General features: G+C 39.7%; 1 protein-coding gene across 2 annotated transcripts in view; it reads left to right on the top strand.

Moving 5' to 3' along the window:
* The window catches only part of sema4bb (sema domain, immunoglobulin domain (Ig), transmembrane domain (TM) and short cytoplasmic domain, (semaphorin) 4Bb), a 63718-nt gene extending 53919 nt beyond the window's left edge, over positions 1 to 9799 (top strand). For both annotated transcript variants that reach the window (XM_014407568.4, XM_014407544.3), the window contains exons 13-15: positions 1400 to 1557; positions 1899 to 1990; positions 3690 to 9799. In XM_014407568.4, coding sequence (XP_014263054.1) covers positions 1400 to 1557; positions 1899 to 1990; positions 3690 to 4462 — 1023 coding nt within the window. In that variant the 3' untranslated portion in view covers positions 4463 to 9799. The remainder of the gene's footprint in view (positions 1 to 1399; positions 1558 to 1898; positions 1991 to 3689) is intronic.
* Positions 9800 to 17855: the final 8056 nt, after the last annotated feature.

Genomic DNA, 17855 nt, shown 5'->3' with positions numbered 1-17855 from the left:
TTGACTTTGGGGCCTGAACTGGATGGTGTTTTGGACCCAGATTACTCCGCGAGGCTCCTGACTACGGTAGCCATAATGCTCTGACAATCCATCAAGTGGTGCGGCTTCGTAGCTTACCAAAGTCGTACTAAAACAGTTTTTGACTGATTTTTGAGTGTCGTGTACTACATAAAATCGATTCAAGGTCAGTAAGGCACACTGGATTATAAGGCGCACTGTCGATTTTTGACAAAATTAAAGGATTTTAAGTGTGCTTTATAGTGTGTAAAATACGGTACACTTGATCACAAAGTATGATTCTATTAAAAATGCTCCTGAAACACCAAACAGCAGTCGAAAGGTCAAGTTCACTGGCTTCAGTTAACAGAGTTTAACCCTAAGAAACGACCACGAGATACAGACATCTGTGTCCGCATCCACCTGTCAGTCAAAACCACCAGTCAAAGCTAACTTTAAATGGTAAGAATGTTTTAAAGGTTGAGTTTTTAAAAGTTCACCGGCTATCATGTGGACATTAAAACAGCTAGCCCTTCTTTTGGCACTCTTCTCTTGCCTTTATTTTTAGACTCTGAAGGTGTCTTCTTGATCATTAGCAGTGTTTAAAGCAGAAAATAAGGTAAAATTGATTTACTACAACTTAATAACAGTGTAATACAACCATAGTGGCCGTGTTGCTTTGTATCCATTTATAATAAATACTTTATCCCATTTTCAAATGTTTGGTGTTTAATTTACAACTAATGAAAATGTGGAAGAGCGCTCTTTATCAGAGCACAAACTGGCTTCAGACATCTTCTTTCCACAGGGGCCATTCCATTGAGTTTTCCTGTAAGTTATAGCACCGTCTGGAACGGAGTTTATGATCCTCTCTGGCATTTTACCCAGAGCTAAATTTCATTACCTTTTCTCTCTTTATTACATAATGGCCTCTCTCGGGGCGAGCAGCCAAACCGAAATCTTATCTTAGATTATGTAATTCTAATAAAGTCTGAGATACTGTTTGTGAGTGTATTCTTAGCTCCAAATAGGGAAATGAAAGGCTAAGACAGAATGCTTATGGTGTCTGTCTAATACAAGGGCCAGAAAAGCTGGTCTAAATATAGATTGTATATTTGGGAACAAGGGGGAGCCGTGCGTCAGTATGACAGGAACATTAATGTTGCAAATGCATATCTGATGCACAGATGTAGGTAGTAAAAGTGCTAAAGATGCTCCTCAGATGGTATCAAGAGAACAGCTGGTCAGAACTACTCCATTGTGTAGGTTATGCTTTTCTGTTGTAATTAATTGTTTAGCATTTTTCGTCTTACTCTGCAACCAAAAGCAGAATGTTTTTTACCTTTTATATTGTAGTTAGATCTGAAATGCACTCCCCCCTCCCCTCCCCCCTCCTCTACAGGGTCTCTTGTTTGTGTCATCTTACTCTGGCCTGGTGGAGGTTCCTGTAGCTAACTGCTCCAACTACCTGAGCTGTGGTGAGTGTGTGCTGTCCAGAGACCCTTATTGCGCCTGGACCGGACAACTGTGCCAGGATGTCAGGATGGCTCCACCTGACAGGTGAGAACTACAGCACGCAGGAGGAAGACATAATTACACTGTGCCTTTTACTGTTAAAAGCAGGAAAATATGCAAGGATAAAAATTCCTCGTTGCTCAACCTTATGTCTTTTCTACAAATGCGCTTTTTTCTTTGAACGTCTACCCAAACAAACACACAAAATAAGCATTCAAGGATCTGCTTTATGTCCCTTAGTGTTAATTTTAGAACAACATTAGTCACTGTATTAGTAAGTTTTAAATGAAAGACTTGGCGATTGCGATAGGAGACATTAGTAATGTAATGTAAGGTGCCTGTCATTACATCTGCCTGTTGTTTTTGTTTGGTATGTTTTGCCTCAGCCACTGGCAGCAGGACGTGGAGGAGGCTGACACATCAGCTATTTGCAACAGGACTCTTCCTAACCCCAGATCTGCCAGACCAGTAGCTTCTCGTGAGTGTGTTCTTTCTGCACAGTGGCCTTTAATTTAAGTGTGTCTGTCACCTCACGCACAAACAGCATGCACTTAGAGTTCACAAAAACATGTTGCCACTACTGTCAAGTCATGCACATACAGTTGTAAGAAAAAACAAGTTGCATATTCATGCAAGTTGTTTTCCAAATTCCAGTTTTGAATTTAAAGTGCTGTAGTAGGAGCTTCAGGCTTATATTTAATGGATATAAAGACAATTGGCTCAGCATTCAGGAAAAAAAAAGATTAAAGATTAAAAATTTGTCTACTAAACCTTGTACCTCAGATACAGGAGAAGCAATAGTTTTCATCCTAGATCTGTCTACTTGACGGTATTCTTGAGTCTGTAGGAGTTTGTATAACTGCATGGGTTTCCTGGACTTGGGGAAAAGTCATTTGACCAAACCCCTAAGCTTGTCTAGTGGGGAGTAGTTCAGGAGTATGGGATATTGGGTCAGCTGTTGCAGGCTTTCCAGTTCCTGTACAACCACAGTGTGAACTTTGTTCTTAATGCCAGCAATACGTCATATTTCTCTTCCCTGTGGGTCGTGGGCTCAAACGGTGTGTATGAAAATCAGCACCTCCATGACTGAGACTTTGGTTCACAGCTGTAAAAAGGTGGATTCCCCACTTTGATTGAGAAATTACTTGTAGCCTCAAATAGAGGAGTTGAGGAATTTTAGGGTCTTATTCACAAGTAAGGGGAGAGAGGAGCAGGAAACAGATTGGTGCTACAGTGATACGGGTGCTGTACTAGTCTAAAATGGGGAAGAGAGTCCTGTACATGAAAACAAGGCTGTTGATTTACTAGCCCATCTACATTCCTACCCTCAGGTGATTTTGGGTATCCAACTAGGGTGCCTCCTGGACACCTGCTAGGTGAGGTTTTCTCCGTATGTCCTACTGAGACTAGAGATTAGATCTCTAAGTTGGATTGGGAACACCTCGGTGTCATCCTGTGAAAGCTGGAGGGAGATGGCTAGGGGGAGGTAGGTCTGACCCAAACCCAGATAAGTGGCAGAAAATAGTTGAATGGTGTTGAAACTAAAATGTTTTTGCTGATGTGTTTTATGCACATAAGATTTTAAATGGATTTAAGTAATAGAAATAGAAATAGAAATATGGTGTTAATTTGTTAGCTTCATGGGTGGCTCTTTATTATTTAAGAAAAGAGCCATGCTTTCTGTTTATATTCTTTGTGTCTTCAAGTCGGTCTAAGCTAAGCTAATGAGCTAAGCTAACTCGTCCTGGCTGTAGCTTAAAATTAATTGATCTCCTCATTCTTGGAATGTGAAACTACACCTTTAAATGAGACTTTCTTAATCATGACTGCCAGGTTTATAAAACCAAGATGAGTTGTGATAGAAACACACAAAATCTCATGTTAGATGTTCTGTCTTCTGTCTGTCTTATTAAGGATGTTTTGTGTTGGTTTACACAGCATGTGTGTAAATATAGGCTTAGTGGTCTTAACATATGCTATTGCTAATTGCCAGTAATTAATCAAGTGATCATGCAAGTGTTTTTCTTCTTCTTTCCCTATTCAATCCCTACTCAGCTGAGGTCTGAACCAAACTGTGGGTTAAAAGATTCATTACATCCCGAGTCGGTATGCAGTTGGTCAAATTACTGGCATGTTTCAGTGTTTTGAAACAACATTCCTTTTATTTTTGTTTGTAGGTGGCTCCCCTTGTCAGCTCATTACCATCCCAGCCAACACATTTAGAGTCCTGCCATGTAAGCTGCGGTCCAACCTGGCACAGAGGAGGTGGCGTTACAGTGATAGCGCCAGCCAGTTCCTCTATGCTACCCCCGAGGGAAACCTGGTAGTTGTGGCTCAGTCTGAAAGGATTGAGACCTATCAGTGCTGGTCAGAAGAGGAGGGCTTCCACCAGCTGTTGGCCAACTACTGTGTGAGGGCAGAACCACGCCAGGAGAGTACCACTCTGATTGGTCACTCCCGCACGCCTCACATCACGCGCGAGGAGACCATCATCCTGCCTGGCGAGTCTCGCTCTGAGCAGGTCCATACGAAGACGTACTGGAACGAGCTGATTGTGGTGTGCGCTCTGTTGGCCTTCTCCCTCGTGGTGTTCTCCTTGTTCGTCATCTACAGGAACCGTGACCACATGAAGTCCATGCTGAAGCAGGGCGAGTGCCCTAACATGCAGCAGAAGAAGCCACGGATAGTTGGAAAGCCCACAGAGAGTTTACCGCTTAACGGTAACACAATCCCCGTTTCTACTTCAGATCACAAGGGCTACCAGACGTTAAACGACAACTACATCTGCAGCACGCCGACACACGAGTCCTCGCCAGATAACAGCAAGAGCTTCTCCGAGGCCTCCGACAGGCGGCCGCTTAACCTGAAAGAGAGCCACGTGGAATACTCCCCAACCTGCCCTCGGCCCAGAGTGAGGTTAGGCTCTGAGATCAAAGACTCCATCGTCTGAGAGCACAGCATTCATTAAGCGACGACACCCTGTATCTTCACGAGGGATACAGGCCACCGAGCAAAGGAGAGGAGACCCAGACATCCTCCTATATCACAGCACATCTTTTATTTTTGTCATCTTAGTTCTGTGATCAGAGTGGAGGTCATTTTGTTTAGTCATTTCCACTCCGAAGCCAGAGGTCGGTCCGGTTTGCTGTGTAAGGCAGAAAAAAATGAAGCAGCACAATACTCCAGTTTGAGCCAGGATCAGGAACCATGGCAGCTGCTAAGAATAATTCTCACACATTACTTTTTTCTTTCTTGGAGTCATTCTCATGGCCACTAACACCATATGTGGGTGAGCATAAGGCTGGGCAATATGGGGGATAAAAAACAATAAAATAAAAAGATAAACAGAAGACCTTTTAGTTCCAATGTTTATCACACTGTCTTTTTAGGTATGCAACAATAAAAAGTTGTCTAGTCTAGATATACATCATATACTATTACAACCACAGACAGCGAATTTAAAAATATTTATATTTTACCCAGCCCTGTTTGAGTAATCTTGCACATTCTCTGCAGAGTGTGGCAGCCACACGTCTGTTATTATGCACACTAGAGCCAAGCTACAGCTACATGGTGACCAAGAGTTCAGGTTTAGAAGTATTATAGTACATGAAATGCATATTCATTAAGATCCACGGATTATGGACACAAGTCATAAACACATTTGTCCCCATTCGCTGAATAAACGTCATGACTGTATGAGGATAAATAAGATGAAAGCTGAAGCGGAGGAGGAGAATACGCCACACCACTGTCTCAATGAAAAAGGACTGCAACGTTAAGATGATAGAATATGTGTAATTATATATGATGCTACGCCTATATGCTGACGTTTACCTCCTGAATGTATGTTGTCGTCGAGAGAAAGTCTGTTTCACTCAAACAAAACTGCACCACAGATGATTTAGAGAGACGGTTGCATTTTCGCTCATCTGAGTCAGCCCTGCTCTTGAGTGTTGACCTGCAGATTCCATGATGGGTTTCTAAATGGACTTAAAAACAGCTGCCCCCTTTTTTTTATGTGCGTGTGCGTATTTGTTTGTTTTGTTTTGTTTTAATGGAACTGAAATTCCAAGTGCAGAGAGGCAAAGGAACAAAAAGAAATGGGGACAGCTACACCTCCACCACATTTGGGGCAGCACCAAAATCATCGTTGTGCACTGTGCCAAAAAAAGCTAAACAAAAATAACTTGATTGTCTTATCTAAATGCAATAGTGCCATTCTCACATGCCCATCTCATGCTTTGTGTTAGCATTGATCACTGTCAAAGAGCACATGATGACGGACCCAGGGAATGGGTTTCGCTAAAAGTATTGTGGCACTAATAATAAATAAATGTAAAGTGCAAGGTTGGGGATTTCTAAGACTGTTAGCTCATAGCAGACTTTACGGACTGTGTTGGGCAAAATAATTGTTGTAAATTTTGAACCGGGGCCAAATGTTTTACATGGCGATTACGTGCCATGTGGTTGTCAGGTGTGAAAATATTCCAGTTTTCCTTCTGCCATCTCACCGAGACACATCTGAGACGGTTGAGCTCAGCTTGTCTACTTTAAGTGCTAATCAAGCCACTCGAAATGTAAAACTTACAGAATAAGTAATAACTAATGCTGCTGTAGGGGAAAGGAAATGTTGCGAGTTCTCTTGTCCAGACTACAGCTGTATGATATCATGGCATAGATACACAGACCTTTTGTATTAGCTCAGTTTGACCCCGCCCCCACCAGGTTACAGGTCCCAGACTCGCCACACTCAGTCAGAAGTCGAGGTGACATAAATGTGAAAGCACAAGTAATCAGGGTGTTGAATACTTACAGGTTTGCACATTTCACTAAAATCAGAGCTTGTTCCAAGAAATGCAACTACTGAGGTGGACGGTATGGCTGCTAAGGAAAATTTTTAGTAATCAGTTATTACAGGGACCAGTGCAGCCATCGCAAACACTCTCGCACCCACATTGCTTAGACTTTTGAGACTTAACGAGCAGAATTTTCCAAAGATGCAGAACTCCGATCATGTTGTGTAAATCTGAATGAGAAACATTTACACAGCCGTAAGGACAACATGGCACCACATGTCTTAGACTACAACACCAGGTCACTGTATTGATTATGTAAGCCTACAATATATATTCCAGTGTCATGCAGGATCAAAACTTTGCTTTTTCAAACACTGAGCAGATGAAATGTTATGTAACTGCTACAAGTTGACAAAGTAACTGCACAGCATACTGCGCAACAGTGGTCAGTGTTTCCTTTGTTTCTTAGGTTTTTGTTGTGTGTGTGTATATACAGTACCTGTGCTTAATATTGTGTGTTTTTAAGGGACCTTGTGCAAGATGTGTTGTAGAGATAGTCGTGAAACTAGAGAGTGAACACTGGTGATTTTTTTGATTTTTTTAAATTTTATTTTATTTTTCTTCTTCTTTAATAGTGCTTTACTGCCTAATTTAGAAAACATTTGACCACGCTGTTAGTTTAGCATCTGGACTAGTTTTCACTCAAGCACATCAAAGCAGGACAGAGATGGGGGTTTTTCATGCTACTGATGAAAGTTTGATGAAGAGATCAACATCTTTTTTTTTTTTCCTGTAGTTAGTGTGATGCCACAGCTTCCAGTTAGTTACTTTAGCTTAGCATTAAAAGGGAGAAACTCTGTCTGACTTTGTCCAAAGGTAATCTTAGTCTGCCATTATGAAACGTATATAATAAAAAAAGATGGACCAAGTCTACCCGTTGGTTTTAAAGCCCTCTTCTGAAGCCTTGATTTTAACATTTTATAATTTTTGTCTTATTGGTGCATTTAAAACCTTCAAATTGCACCACAGACATAATTAAAAGGTCCACGGCTGTGAACTATGAAACAACTTCAGCGTAGCCAGTCTTTGCATTAGTGGGCTTCACAAAACCTAAAACCTGCGGCAGAGGTGACGAGTATCACAATGATGGTTATCAACTTTCAGTGTTACCGCGAGCTCTCTGCTTCAGGTTCTGCTCATGCAAAAAGGAGCTTTTCACGTGTCATTTGACTTTTCTTCCACTCAAAACGGATCAACTGAGTCACATCTACTCCAGTCACATTATGAGAGGAGTGGGCACATCTCTAAAGATTATTATTTTAAAAAATGACAGTAAATTGCTAAACCAGAGCTGCGAAGAAAATGACAGTAATAATCCAAAAGTTGTTAATCTTGTGAATTCATGATCATCACAAGGGTACCAAGTGGCAAAATGAATAAACTCAACTTGTATTTTTGTTTTTATTGCAGTTTCAGTGCTGCTGTTTATTTCTCATATGACAGCTGCACATTCAAACTCTGAAACTTGATAGTTTAAAAATGACTTACAATGATTGAGCAGGTTGTTTATATAAAGCATGACTCCCAACAGAAAATCTAGATCAAACATTGAAGCATGTCATAAATAAAATAACAATTTTACCTTGAAACTTTAAACGTATAATTAAGGTTAGGGTTCTATTTTCACCTGAAGTTACCACAGTGATCTAGCCAGGTGAAAGGAGAGCCTCCTTTATGATTCTGAAAACTGATTTTTTTTTTTTTTTTTTTTTTTTTTTTTTTGCTTAAAATGGCTGCGAAACTATAACCTTCATAGCACACCCCTCATTTGAGCAACGAGCATACAGCTAGCAGCTACAAGCGCCCGTGTCAGCATTGATCTGTCATTCAAGCTGCCACTTTCATAAATATCATTTTAATGGAATTTAAACAGGAAAATTACTGAAGTAATTTCTGTACCAGGCTGTGAACATGATTATTTCTGCCTTGAAGTTGGGAGTTTTGACATGGGGATCAACTTATCTTTGGGTCCAGCCTCAAGTAGCCATTAGACAAATTGTTCTTTAGGTGTCAGCCTAAAAAGTTCCCTTAAAGTATCAATTTTTAACACTTTGGCTTTAGACTATTTATCAAAAGCAGATGCAGTCTTTTCTGCCGTTGGCTTTGCATATGCTGGTATGAGCAGACAAGCTGGTTCCTCCTTTTTTTCAGACTTTGTGCTAAGCTGGGGTATCAGGCTTCTAGCTGTAGTGCATAAATACGAGCGCGATATCAATCTTATCTAACTCTCAGCAAGAAAACAAATATTCTTTTCCAAAACTATTGCAAGCTGAGACCAAGCAAACAAACCAGAGTATTGCATTTGCCAACAGATGGATAACCAAAATGAAACTGATTCCAGAAGGCTTGTGTTTTTCCATTTCTGCTAACACAGATTTTTCTAAACTATATGATATCTTGGTAGCCTGCTTTGATTTGTTTGGTGGATAACTTCACAGCATAAAATGCCTTTGGATATCACATTGCTCTGCCTTTAGCCACGTGCCACATTGTACACTACCCAGCAGTGACCTCACCAATAGAAACATGGTGAATGGCGTGATTGTAGCCCTCAGTGGGCATCTTTAACTCCACAACGCAACACGGGTCAACAGTAGATTTACAAATTCACCTAAGCCACCATTAACTTAACCTGCTAACTAGACTGGGAGCTGCTCAAAATCTTGTACCATTCTGCAGCCTTTGCTCATCTAAGAAAAAAAATGGTGCTGTACACATTGGAAGCATCACTTCCTCTGGTGAGGTCACCTATTTAACAATACACCACCTGATCTCGTTTAGAAATGCTGAAGTTAAAATGCAGTTGGACCTTGCCAATTAATAAGCTTAGATGAAATATATACTGTGTGATAGCTTTGCATATTTATCAATGATGGGCCTTTTCCATAAAAGGCAAACAGTAGTACAACAGTTTTGAGTAGCTCCTTATTAATGCAACATACTGTACTGGATATGAATGTAGCCAACTATATATTTGTAGAACACCTACTGCAGTATATTTTCCTAAAATGGCTTAAGTAGGCAATCCATTGCAACATCTTTTTTAGGATTTTATTTCTTCAGTCATAAATGCAAAGAAACGACATCATACAGTTAATAAACCATTTGTGCTGCATGGTATAGTACGTGAACAAGATGCAAGCACAGCTCCAGATCCTCCATATCAGCTCAGCCATGAGACGGCGACAGCCTCGCCTCAGCGTATCGAACATCATAAGCTTAGTTGACTGAATAACGATTAGACAAATGTGGTCTTGCCTGCATGATTTCTTTTTTTTTAATTATTATTATTTGTTGTGTACAAATAACATTGTGAACTGTATTTTTTTGTATCATTGAGATTGTGACTGTTGTTTTTATTATATTGTACATAAAAGGCACTTTATTTTAATTTTTTTTAAATAAATGAATAAATACATGTTTTGACACATGCATGTGGAAGTCCATTTTTGCGCTACAGATTACGGTTTATGTTTGGGGCTCTTGTGTCATTTTAGATGTGGAAACAAAGCAGTAACTCATAACCTTATACTTTAAATATGCTCAGGGTTGCACATTTTCTATATAAATGCAACACATAAGATGTTTACACAAATCCTAAAACTAGAGAACTAATCCAGTTTTATGTCTGTGAGAGGCAAAATAATGTGAGCCTTGAGGACTGGCATTAAATTTCAAGATGATGTTGGAATCAGACGAGCAGGTGCCCATCTTTGTTTAAAGTCTACATGTTAGTGCTACTTGTCAAACCACTTGTTGCACTTGTTCAACTGCTTGGTAACACAAATATCTAGTTAGCCAATCACACTTTTTTTTCCAAGTCAAGTGGCTTTATTGTCATTTCATTTCATTTAGAGTACACAGTGAAGTGAGACTGTTCCTCCAAGATCATGGCGCAACATGTAACCTATAACAGCCAATCAACACAGGACTACATAAAATCCAAGTGTGCAAAAATTGCAAAAAAACAAAAAAACAAATCAAAACAAAAACAGTGCAACACCAGACAGAACAAAACGATGCAGACACAACAGTGCAATAGAAAAGTACAACAAAGACAGCTGGTTGTGCAAAAAGTAACTTGATGTATGAAGGTGTGCGTGTGTATGAGAATGTGCAGATAAGCGAGTGTGGCTGCAAGTCAGTGCATTTAGACACATCAAGGTGGTTAAGATGAGCAACAAAGAATGGGGAAGAAGAGTGATTTAAGTGACTTTGAACATGGTATGGTTTTTGATATCAGCGGGGCTGGCTGTGTATTTTTAAAGCTGCTCATCTACTCAAACTTTTCCCACAAAATCATCTCAAGGATTTACAGAGACTGGTCTGAAAGAGAGAAAGGAAGAGGAGAGGTGAAGAAGAGAATCAAGCAGCACCAGTTTAACAAAATGAGAGATCCCAACCTCTGAGCCTTACTTTAAAGTGATGTCAGTTAAATATGGTGTTTGACACAACAGTATGATGCATTTTTTAATCATGACCAAGCTAGAATTGCATGTAATGATGTCAGCTGTAACCATTTTGGGACACTTTTCATATTAAGGGCCACTTTTAATGAATACATAACAAGGTGTAATGTGTCACGCTATTAAATATGCTATGCTATACAGTTCCTCAAAGATACCCCTGTGAACCCTCAATTATAGGTCTTCCTGCTGTCTCCTCTATCCTCCAGATGCCTTTAGAAACTGAGGCATCCTTTAGCGTAGTGTACCGAGGCTGATTTTCAGGTCATAGACAGGAAGACGGTGGACAGAGAAGGCAGAAATTAGAGAAATATGAGAAGCCTAAAGTATTCAGATCCTGCAACGTGTGCTCTGTATCGCCGACCATCATTTTCACAAAACATCTGCAAACATCCAGGCTGTTTGGATGATTCACAATTTACTGCTTTATAAAAGGGCCAGATTGTAGATGTCTCTTCAGAGAAAGGAAAAAATGTATCATCTGTCATTGTTGTGTAATGACAGCTTTTATCTGACCCGCCGCTGGTCTCCAGGCGGTGGTTAAGTGCTTAAAATTAGTGACTGAGTGCAGTTTTTGAATGTAAATTTTGGCCATCTGGCCTCAAATACCAGATTCTCACTGAAGCATATTTTATTCAGAGAATATCGAAACCAGGTTTATTACTCATCGCTCATGTTTACAAATGCACTGAAACACAGCACACTGGGCTTGTATTCTCTTCCTATGACAACTTGTGAGCACTTCTAGAGCTGTATTAATGCCACTTTTAAGATTTTACAGCAACATAGAGATTGAGAACAACTGCAATAGAAAATGCTTAGGGTTCTGATTTGGCAGGGGTAATATGGTATGTGGTACCAACATTACTGAAAACTTTATCAAGACAATGGTACCTATAGATCATATGACAAGATTCACCCCTGAACCAGTTCATCTTAATTTCACTGGCAAAAATTAAATGGAAATTTCAACCTTTATCAATAACAAAGCAATGAGATTGACTGAAAGCTACATTCTGTGGAAGGTCTTCATGAGGATTGGTGGTTGCTCCTACACTCATAGGGGGGTACTTGGGGATGTGGTCCCTCTCCTGACATGCTTACATGTCCATCATCTGTAGAGACTGCAATAAGGACACCATCAACAGCCAGTGTACCAGCAGAGGACTCCAACCAGATTATTGGCACTATGACAGCTTCAGATGAAAGCTCATCCAGGACCCATAACCACTATCCGGCCAGTGCCATGAAATGTGTGAACCATGTTTGAAACATCAAAGCTTAAATTATCAGTGAGATAAATCTGCCTTGAAATGGACCCCTGTTGGAAAATGAAAGGGGGCAGGCCTGAGACCCCCTGGAAGAGTATAGTGAAGGCAGAGTGCTTAAAGCCAAGACTGCATTAAGTGGAGAAAACATGCAGCTGTATGTCCCACTGGGGACAGGGTAAATAGTACAGTCCTGCTTCTGAACTTTAGATAAATTATCTTCAACACACAAATTATTTCTCAGCTTATATTCTTTCTCTTCAGGGTGGAAGTTGTTTTGTTTTGTCTATATTTAACCCCATTAGTGCATATTCCAGTAATAAACTTTAGCGGGTTCTTTATCTCCCAAATCAGATATTAATGAATTTCTAATTTTAACATTTTTATAAAAAAGTAGTTTTATTTTCTTAAAACTACAAAGAAGAATTTCTCTTTGTTTTGTGGTATTTTGGGGTTTTGGTGTATATTATTTATTAATGTTTAAATTTGGGTTTCTGTTTTGCTGTTTTTTTACTGTTTGATGTTTTAATATTTGCTTGCTTGTTTGTGGCGTCTTCAGATCCCTGTTTTGAGTCTTCTATGATTCTGGTGTATTGTAATTCCTGAAGTTACCTTATGGTCGCTTTATTCAGGATTTTCAGTTTTGTAATCCAGGGTTTTGAGCTTTACTGTAATTAGTTGGCGGTCTGTTTCTCCCTCTGACATATCCACTCTTATTTTTCTTATTGTCTTTTACTTGTTTCCTGTTTTACTTTGAAGGTATTCAGGTATTCACACATTATGTCAGCTTTGGTTCCTCCTTTGTAATTGTCATGGTTGTCTTGACCCTCACCTGTGTTTTGTTCTCCTTCTGTTTCTCATTCCCTAATCAGCCCAGTTTGTATAAATAGTCCTGTCTCCCCAGTTGTCCTTGTCAGATTGTTTGTCTCTGGGCTCCACTGTACTGTCTGTTTGCTTGTAATAGGTTTCTGGTCTGGATTCTTGTTTTGCGTTTTAGATTTTGTTCTTTAAACAGCTTAGTTTTGTTTTACATAGCCTGTCTTCCTGTAAAACAAGGAAGACAGGGTATGTCTCAAATGCAGTCCTCTAAATGTAGAGGACTGCATTTGAGTCCTCTACACTCCACTCAGTGATAAAGTTGTCTGTGAAGTGATCTGGTGATTTTATTCATTTGAAACTAATACAATGTGCAGATTTCTATAATGTTAATGAGGAATGACTAAATTTCAGTGTTGCATTGCATGAGGTGCCAACTGAAAAGCAAAGAAAGAGGAGTCCAGAAAATGAACTGGGAGTAAATGTGGCTCCTCTGTTGTGCTGCTGTGCTGTGCAGAGTGCACAGCCTCTGCAGTTTTGATATTGTGCATTTCTCTGTGACAAACCTTCCATCAAACCAGGGCTTTGCTCTGCATATCTCTTAATTTATTTACCTTGATAATTCACTGTTTTGTTGTAAGAATAAGTGTTGGCGAGGGCTGTTATTTTCTGATTTTCTTCAAATGTGACTGGAACAATCTGCTGTTACCTTAATAGGAGAAGCCTTGTTTCCAACTCACATTTACAGTTAACTGGGTAAATTTGCATGGAGCAAAGAGCTGTGCAGAAAGTCTGTGTGTTTAACTAAGCAAATGTTTTATCATTAACAAATATTTCTTCTCTAAGTTGTGTACCAAAGAAAACCAGAGCTGAACTATTCCTGCTTTCCATCAGATGCTGTATATACAACTTTGACATTTGTTTTTATAGCAATTTCAAATTAATCTCTCAACAAATAAATAAATGTGTTGTTTGCACTAGATGGGCTCTAAAAAGGAAAGAAAGCAACTCAAGTCACCCAGTAAGTAACTACACTAATGTGAAAGTGGATGCTTATGGTCATCCCAGTGTAGGTAATCTGTTTAGACAAAACCAGCATTATTGAGCACAAAATCGTCTGCAGGAAAGTCTCAGACACGGTGGTGCACTGTGAGTAAATCTCACCTTGCTGATAGCTCAACACCCCTGCTGTGATAGAGATCAGCTGCTAGCGGGAATAATAGGCCTCTTCCCTTCACAGACTTCACGTGTGCAAAAGCTCTGATGGTCACATTGCTAAAGATCTGACTGTGACTGGGCAGAGGACTCTCATCTCAAATCCATCCCTAGAATGACTCACAGATAATTAAATAAAAAGCTTTTTGCGCTGTCCTGGCATTTTCTTTCTCGCTGTTGTTCCCCACGCCTGTGTCAGCCTTTCTTTTCAGTTTCTCACACTGCTTCTCTGCATGTTGTCTCTCTTTTGATGCCCTGTGACAGATCCCATTTACTTTCAACACCAGCACCTCATCTGTTGTCACCAAGCATTTGATGAAGAGCAAAGATGGTAATTTGCTATTCATTATTAGCAAATCACCGCACTGTGAAAAGTGCCTTTTGTTTGCAGCAGCCTTGAAAACAATTACAGTCAGCGTGCATTTCAGCTGCGATTGCGTTGCACATTTCATGGCAACGCTTCGCTGATAGTGAAATTGAAAAGCAGATTTACTTTTCACAGTCCATGAAGGAAACTGGAAAATCTTTTAAATCAATCCTGACCCAACTTTCCAGGTCATACATCAACTCAACTCTCTTCAAAAAACACATTATAATATTAATATTGTTGACTTTTAACCCACCTTGTACAAAGTTAGTGTAGCTGACATGAAAACTGGAACTTGAAACTTAACGCAATATGTCCAGATTATGAATGTGCTTCAAACGAAAAGGATAAAAACATGAATTTGCAGTTTTATTTGTTGGTTAGATAATAAACTAAGAGCAGTCATTCTCTTGAGTCTCCATGCACTGGGATTTAACATAATGTTGAACCATTAATATTCATACCTTTCATGCTAATACTTTTTCATTTTCAATACTGTCTGATTTAATGATAACCACAGGTTCATATTAACAGTTTGTTAGTCGATTTATGAAGTCACAGTTAGGTCCAGAAGTTGTTTTTGGTTTTTGGGGTTTTTTTTAAATGTTGCCTTTGTACACCAAAGACATGTCAGTTAAAATAAACTGAAAAACACAAACCCATCAGGCGGCATTCTTACAAAGAAAGAATGCCCTCACCAGCTCAGCACCAGCACCGGGCCACTGATGTTTATTGAGTGTGTGACTGCTGAGGATGGATTCTGTGTCCAGGTCTATACTCTCTGCTCAGATTCAGCCAAATACTGAAAACCAACTGGACAGTGCTTCACTGTGCAAATGGATAAACACCCAACGTATACTGCAAAGGCAACAGTACAGAGGTCTTTACATGGGACACAGAGGCAAAATTACACAAATACTCTTGTGCAAAAAACTATGAACCTATCTCTAACTACACATAATAGATTTGTATGAAAAAGGTTTGGGATCCATCAGATATTATGTTGTTTTCAGATATGAATTATGATGTTTTTAATGTCGACACTACGTTTACCTTCTTAGCATTCACCAAATGACCAGTGACCCATTTGAGGCTAGGATTGCGTTTTTGTTTCAGACGGTAGGAGATGTTCGATTTGAAAGGAAGTCTAATACACTGACTCTGATCTTAAAGTTATTCTCTTAAAAGAATTTTCACATGGCTTGTCAAAACAGGAAAAATAGTTACAATATAAAGAGTGGACGTTATTCAAGCATAAGAATAGATGGGTCACTAATGATCTGGTGGATCTTAAGAGGCCACAGATTTCCCCTCATGCAGATACAAAGTCCTTATTGCCAACCTGCAGACATTTTTGTGCTTACTTTTCAGCTTCTTGGCAAACTTTATAATTCAGAGATACTCTTTTAGCCTCAGGTTTCAATTCTCTATCATGAGACGCAGTCGTGTGTAAAAGTTAAGATACGCATCAAGAAAACTGTTAAAAGAACAAAGCATTGTTGGAAAAGTTTCTCTCTACAATATATCAGTGCAGTGTTATGCATTGACATGTCTTTGGATCGATATAAAATGATTAAATATTTACAGACATGTCTGATTTCATTTACTCTAGCTGAAGCAGCAGCTTAACAATCTAGGAGGATGAGGTGCGCCTGAGAGCTTACAGATAACATATTCCTCCTGCCCTGTCATTATTTGTAGTATTATAACTCTGAAGAGACAGCTTCTGTGATAACATAAGGCGCTGTGTACACGTTGTTGCTATCAACTAGATACATAATTTATAACATCCATCATTCCTCGTGCAGTCATGATCCAAATAAATGGGCACACCAGTATCTTGTTTAAAGGGCTGTTGAAACATGGTGCTGCTTTCACCCTTGAAAAAATGAAGCAGGAGGAGTACCTGCCTGTGGCTACATTTATCAGCTATATGATGATGATGATGATGATGATGTGATGATCACATTTCTTCTTAATGGAGAACCTTGTATACACATGTTGTCAGAGTAACATAAGGTTGTGTGGAACTGCTGTAAGCAGACAAGCGTGACATTGCTCGTATAGTCACTTCAGGAAGAGTGCACCAGTGTTTACTTTATATTGCTGTGGATTTCGATTTCAATTGATAAAATAAATACAATTAGAAGACGCCCCACTATCTATTGGTCGACTGATAAAAGTGGCATTTCCCTCCCATTAATCTGTATGTAATTATCCACAACAATGAACTAAAAACATGTCGCATTTTTTTTTCTAAATTACAAATCATAAAACTTAAACTGACACAATGATTAAAAACCTTGGGGTCTGTGAAGGTTCTCAGTTATCCAGGTCATGGTAGTTTAAAGAGCTTGGAAAGAAAAGCGCTTGGACTTCTTTAAGTTGCTTGAAGACGTTTCACCTCCGTCCTGCTGAAGGACAAAGAAAAAACATCAAGTTATGAAGTCCCAGAAATTCTCTGTAATCAAGACTTGGATCAGGGCAAAGGTATAAAACGGTTTCTGGGTGTCCCTGGAAGCACAGAGGCCTCCAGTTTGAGCTGGAAGAGAGCTCAGCATTCACCCAAGATGAGTAACTGAGAAAAAGGGTCTTCTTCATTAATCAGGAGCTTGATGTAAATCAAAAGATATGACAGTCAACTTGATTTTAAAAGACTCTGTATGAATAAGCAAAAACTGTTTTATTTTAGATTTTTATCAGAAGAGAAAAATAAATATTTTGGGCAAATCTTAAAGCACTATTAATGGCCATTATTCCTCCCCACCTGACTAATGCAGCGACGCATGTATGGTGGGAGAATCATGCAATGAAAGAGCTTCACAGTGAATGAGGTGAAACACAGGAAAATGTGAGTGCAGTGAGCTGGGGAAACATCGGGCATCCACCTTTCATTTCTTTCAGTGACACGAAGCAACCAAAACAGCCCTGCATGTACTTCAGGACTGAGTGTCCAAGAGTGTGTCAGTGGGCCAAAGCCCAGAATTACACCCAACAGAATTTTGTACACAGACAAAAAATATGTTGTAGCCTGTCCCAGCTGTCACAGGACAAAAAGCAGGGTATACCCTGGGGAGGTTGCCAGTGTGCTGGAGGGCCAACACAGAAAGCCAGACGACTGTTCATGTTCACATTCACACCTACAGCCAATTTAGAAGCATCGGTTAACCTAATATGGGTGTGTTTGGAGTATGGGAGGAAGTACGTGTAGGGATTCCAGCAGGCGTCGGGAGGATGACCCCAGTTGGCAGGTGGATTCAAACCCAGGATCTCCTTGTCGTGAGGCAACAGTTTTAACTACCAGTTGTATGACATTGTGGTAATACAGCGCAGTGATGCTGATTTTATTTTT

This window comes from Maylandia zebra, linkage group LG1 (assembly GCF_041146795.1).
Source record: "Maylandia zebra isolate NMK-2024a linkage group LG1, Mzebra_GT3a, whole genome shotgun sequence".
Taxonomy (NCBI): Eukaryota; Metazoa; Chordata; class Actinopteri; order Cichliformes; family Cichlidae; genus Maylandia; species Maylandia zebra.
Note: the sequence above shows the minus strand (reverse complement) of the source record. Positions and strands in the feature narration are given on the sequence as shown.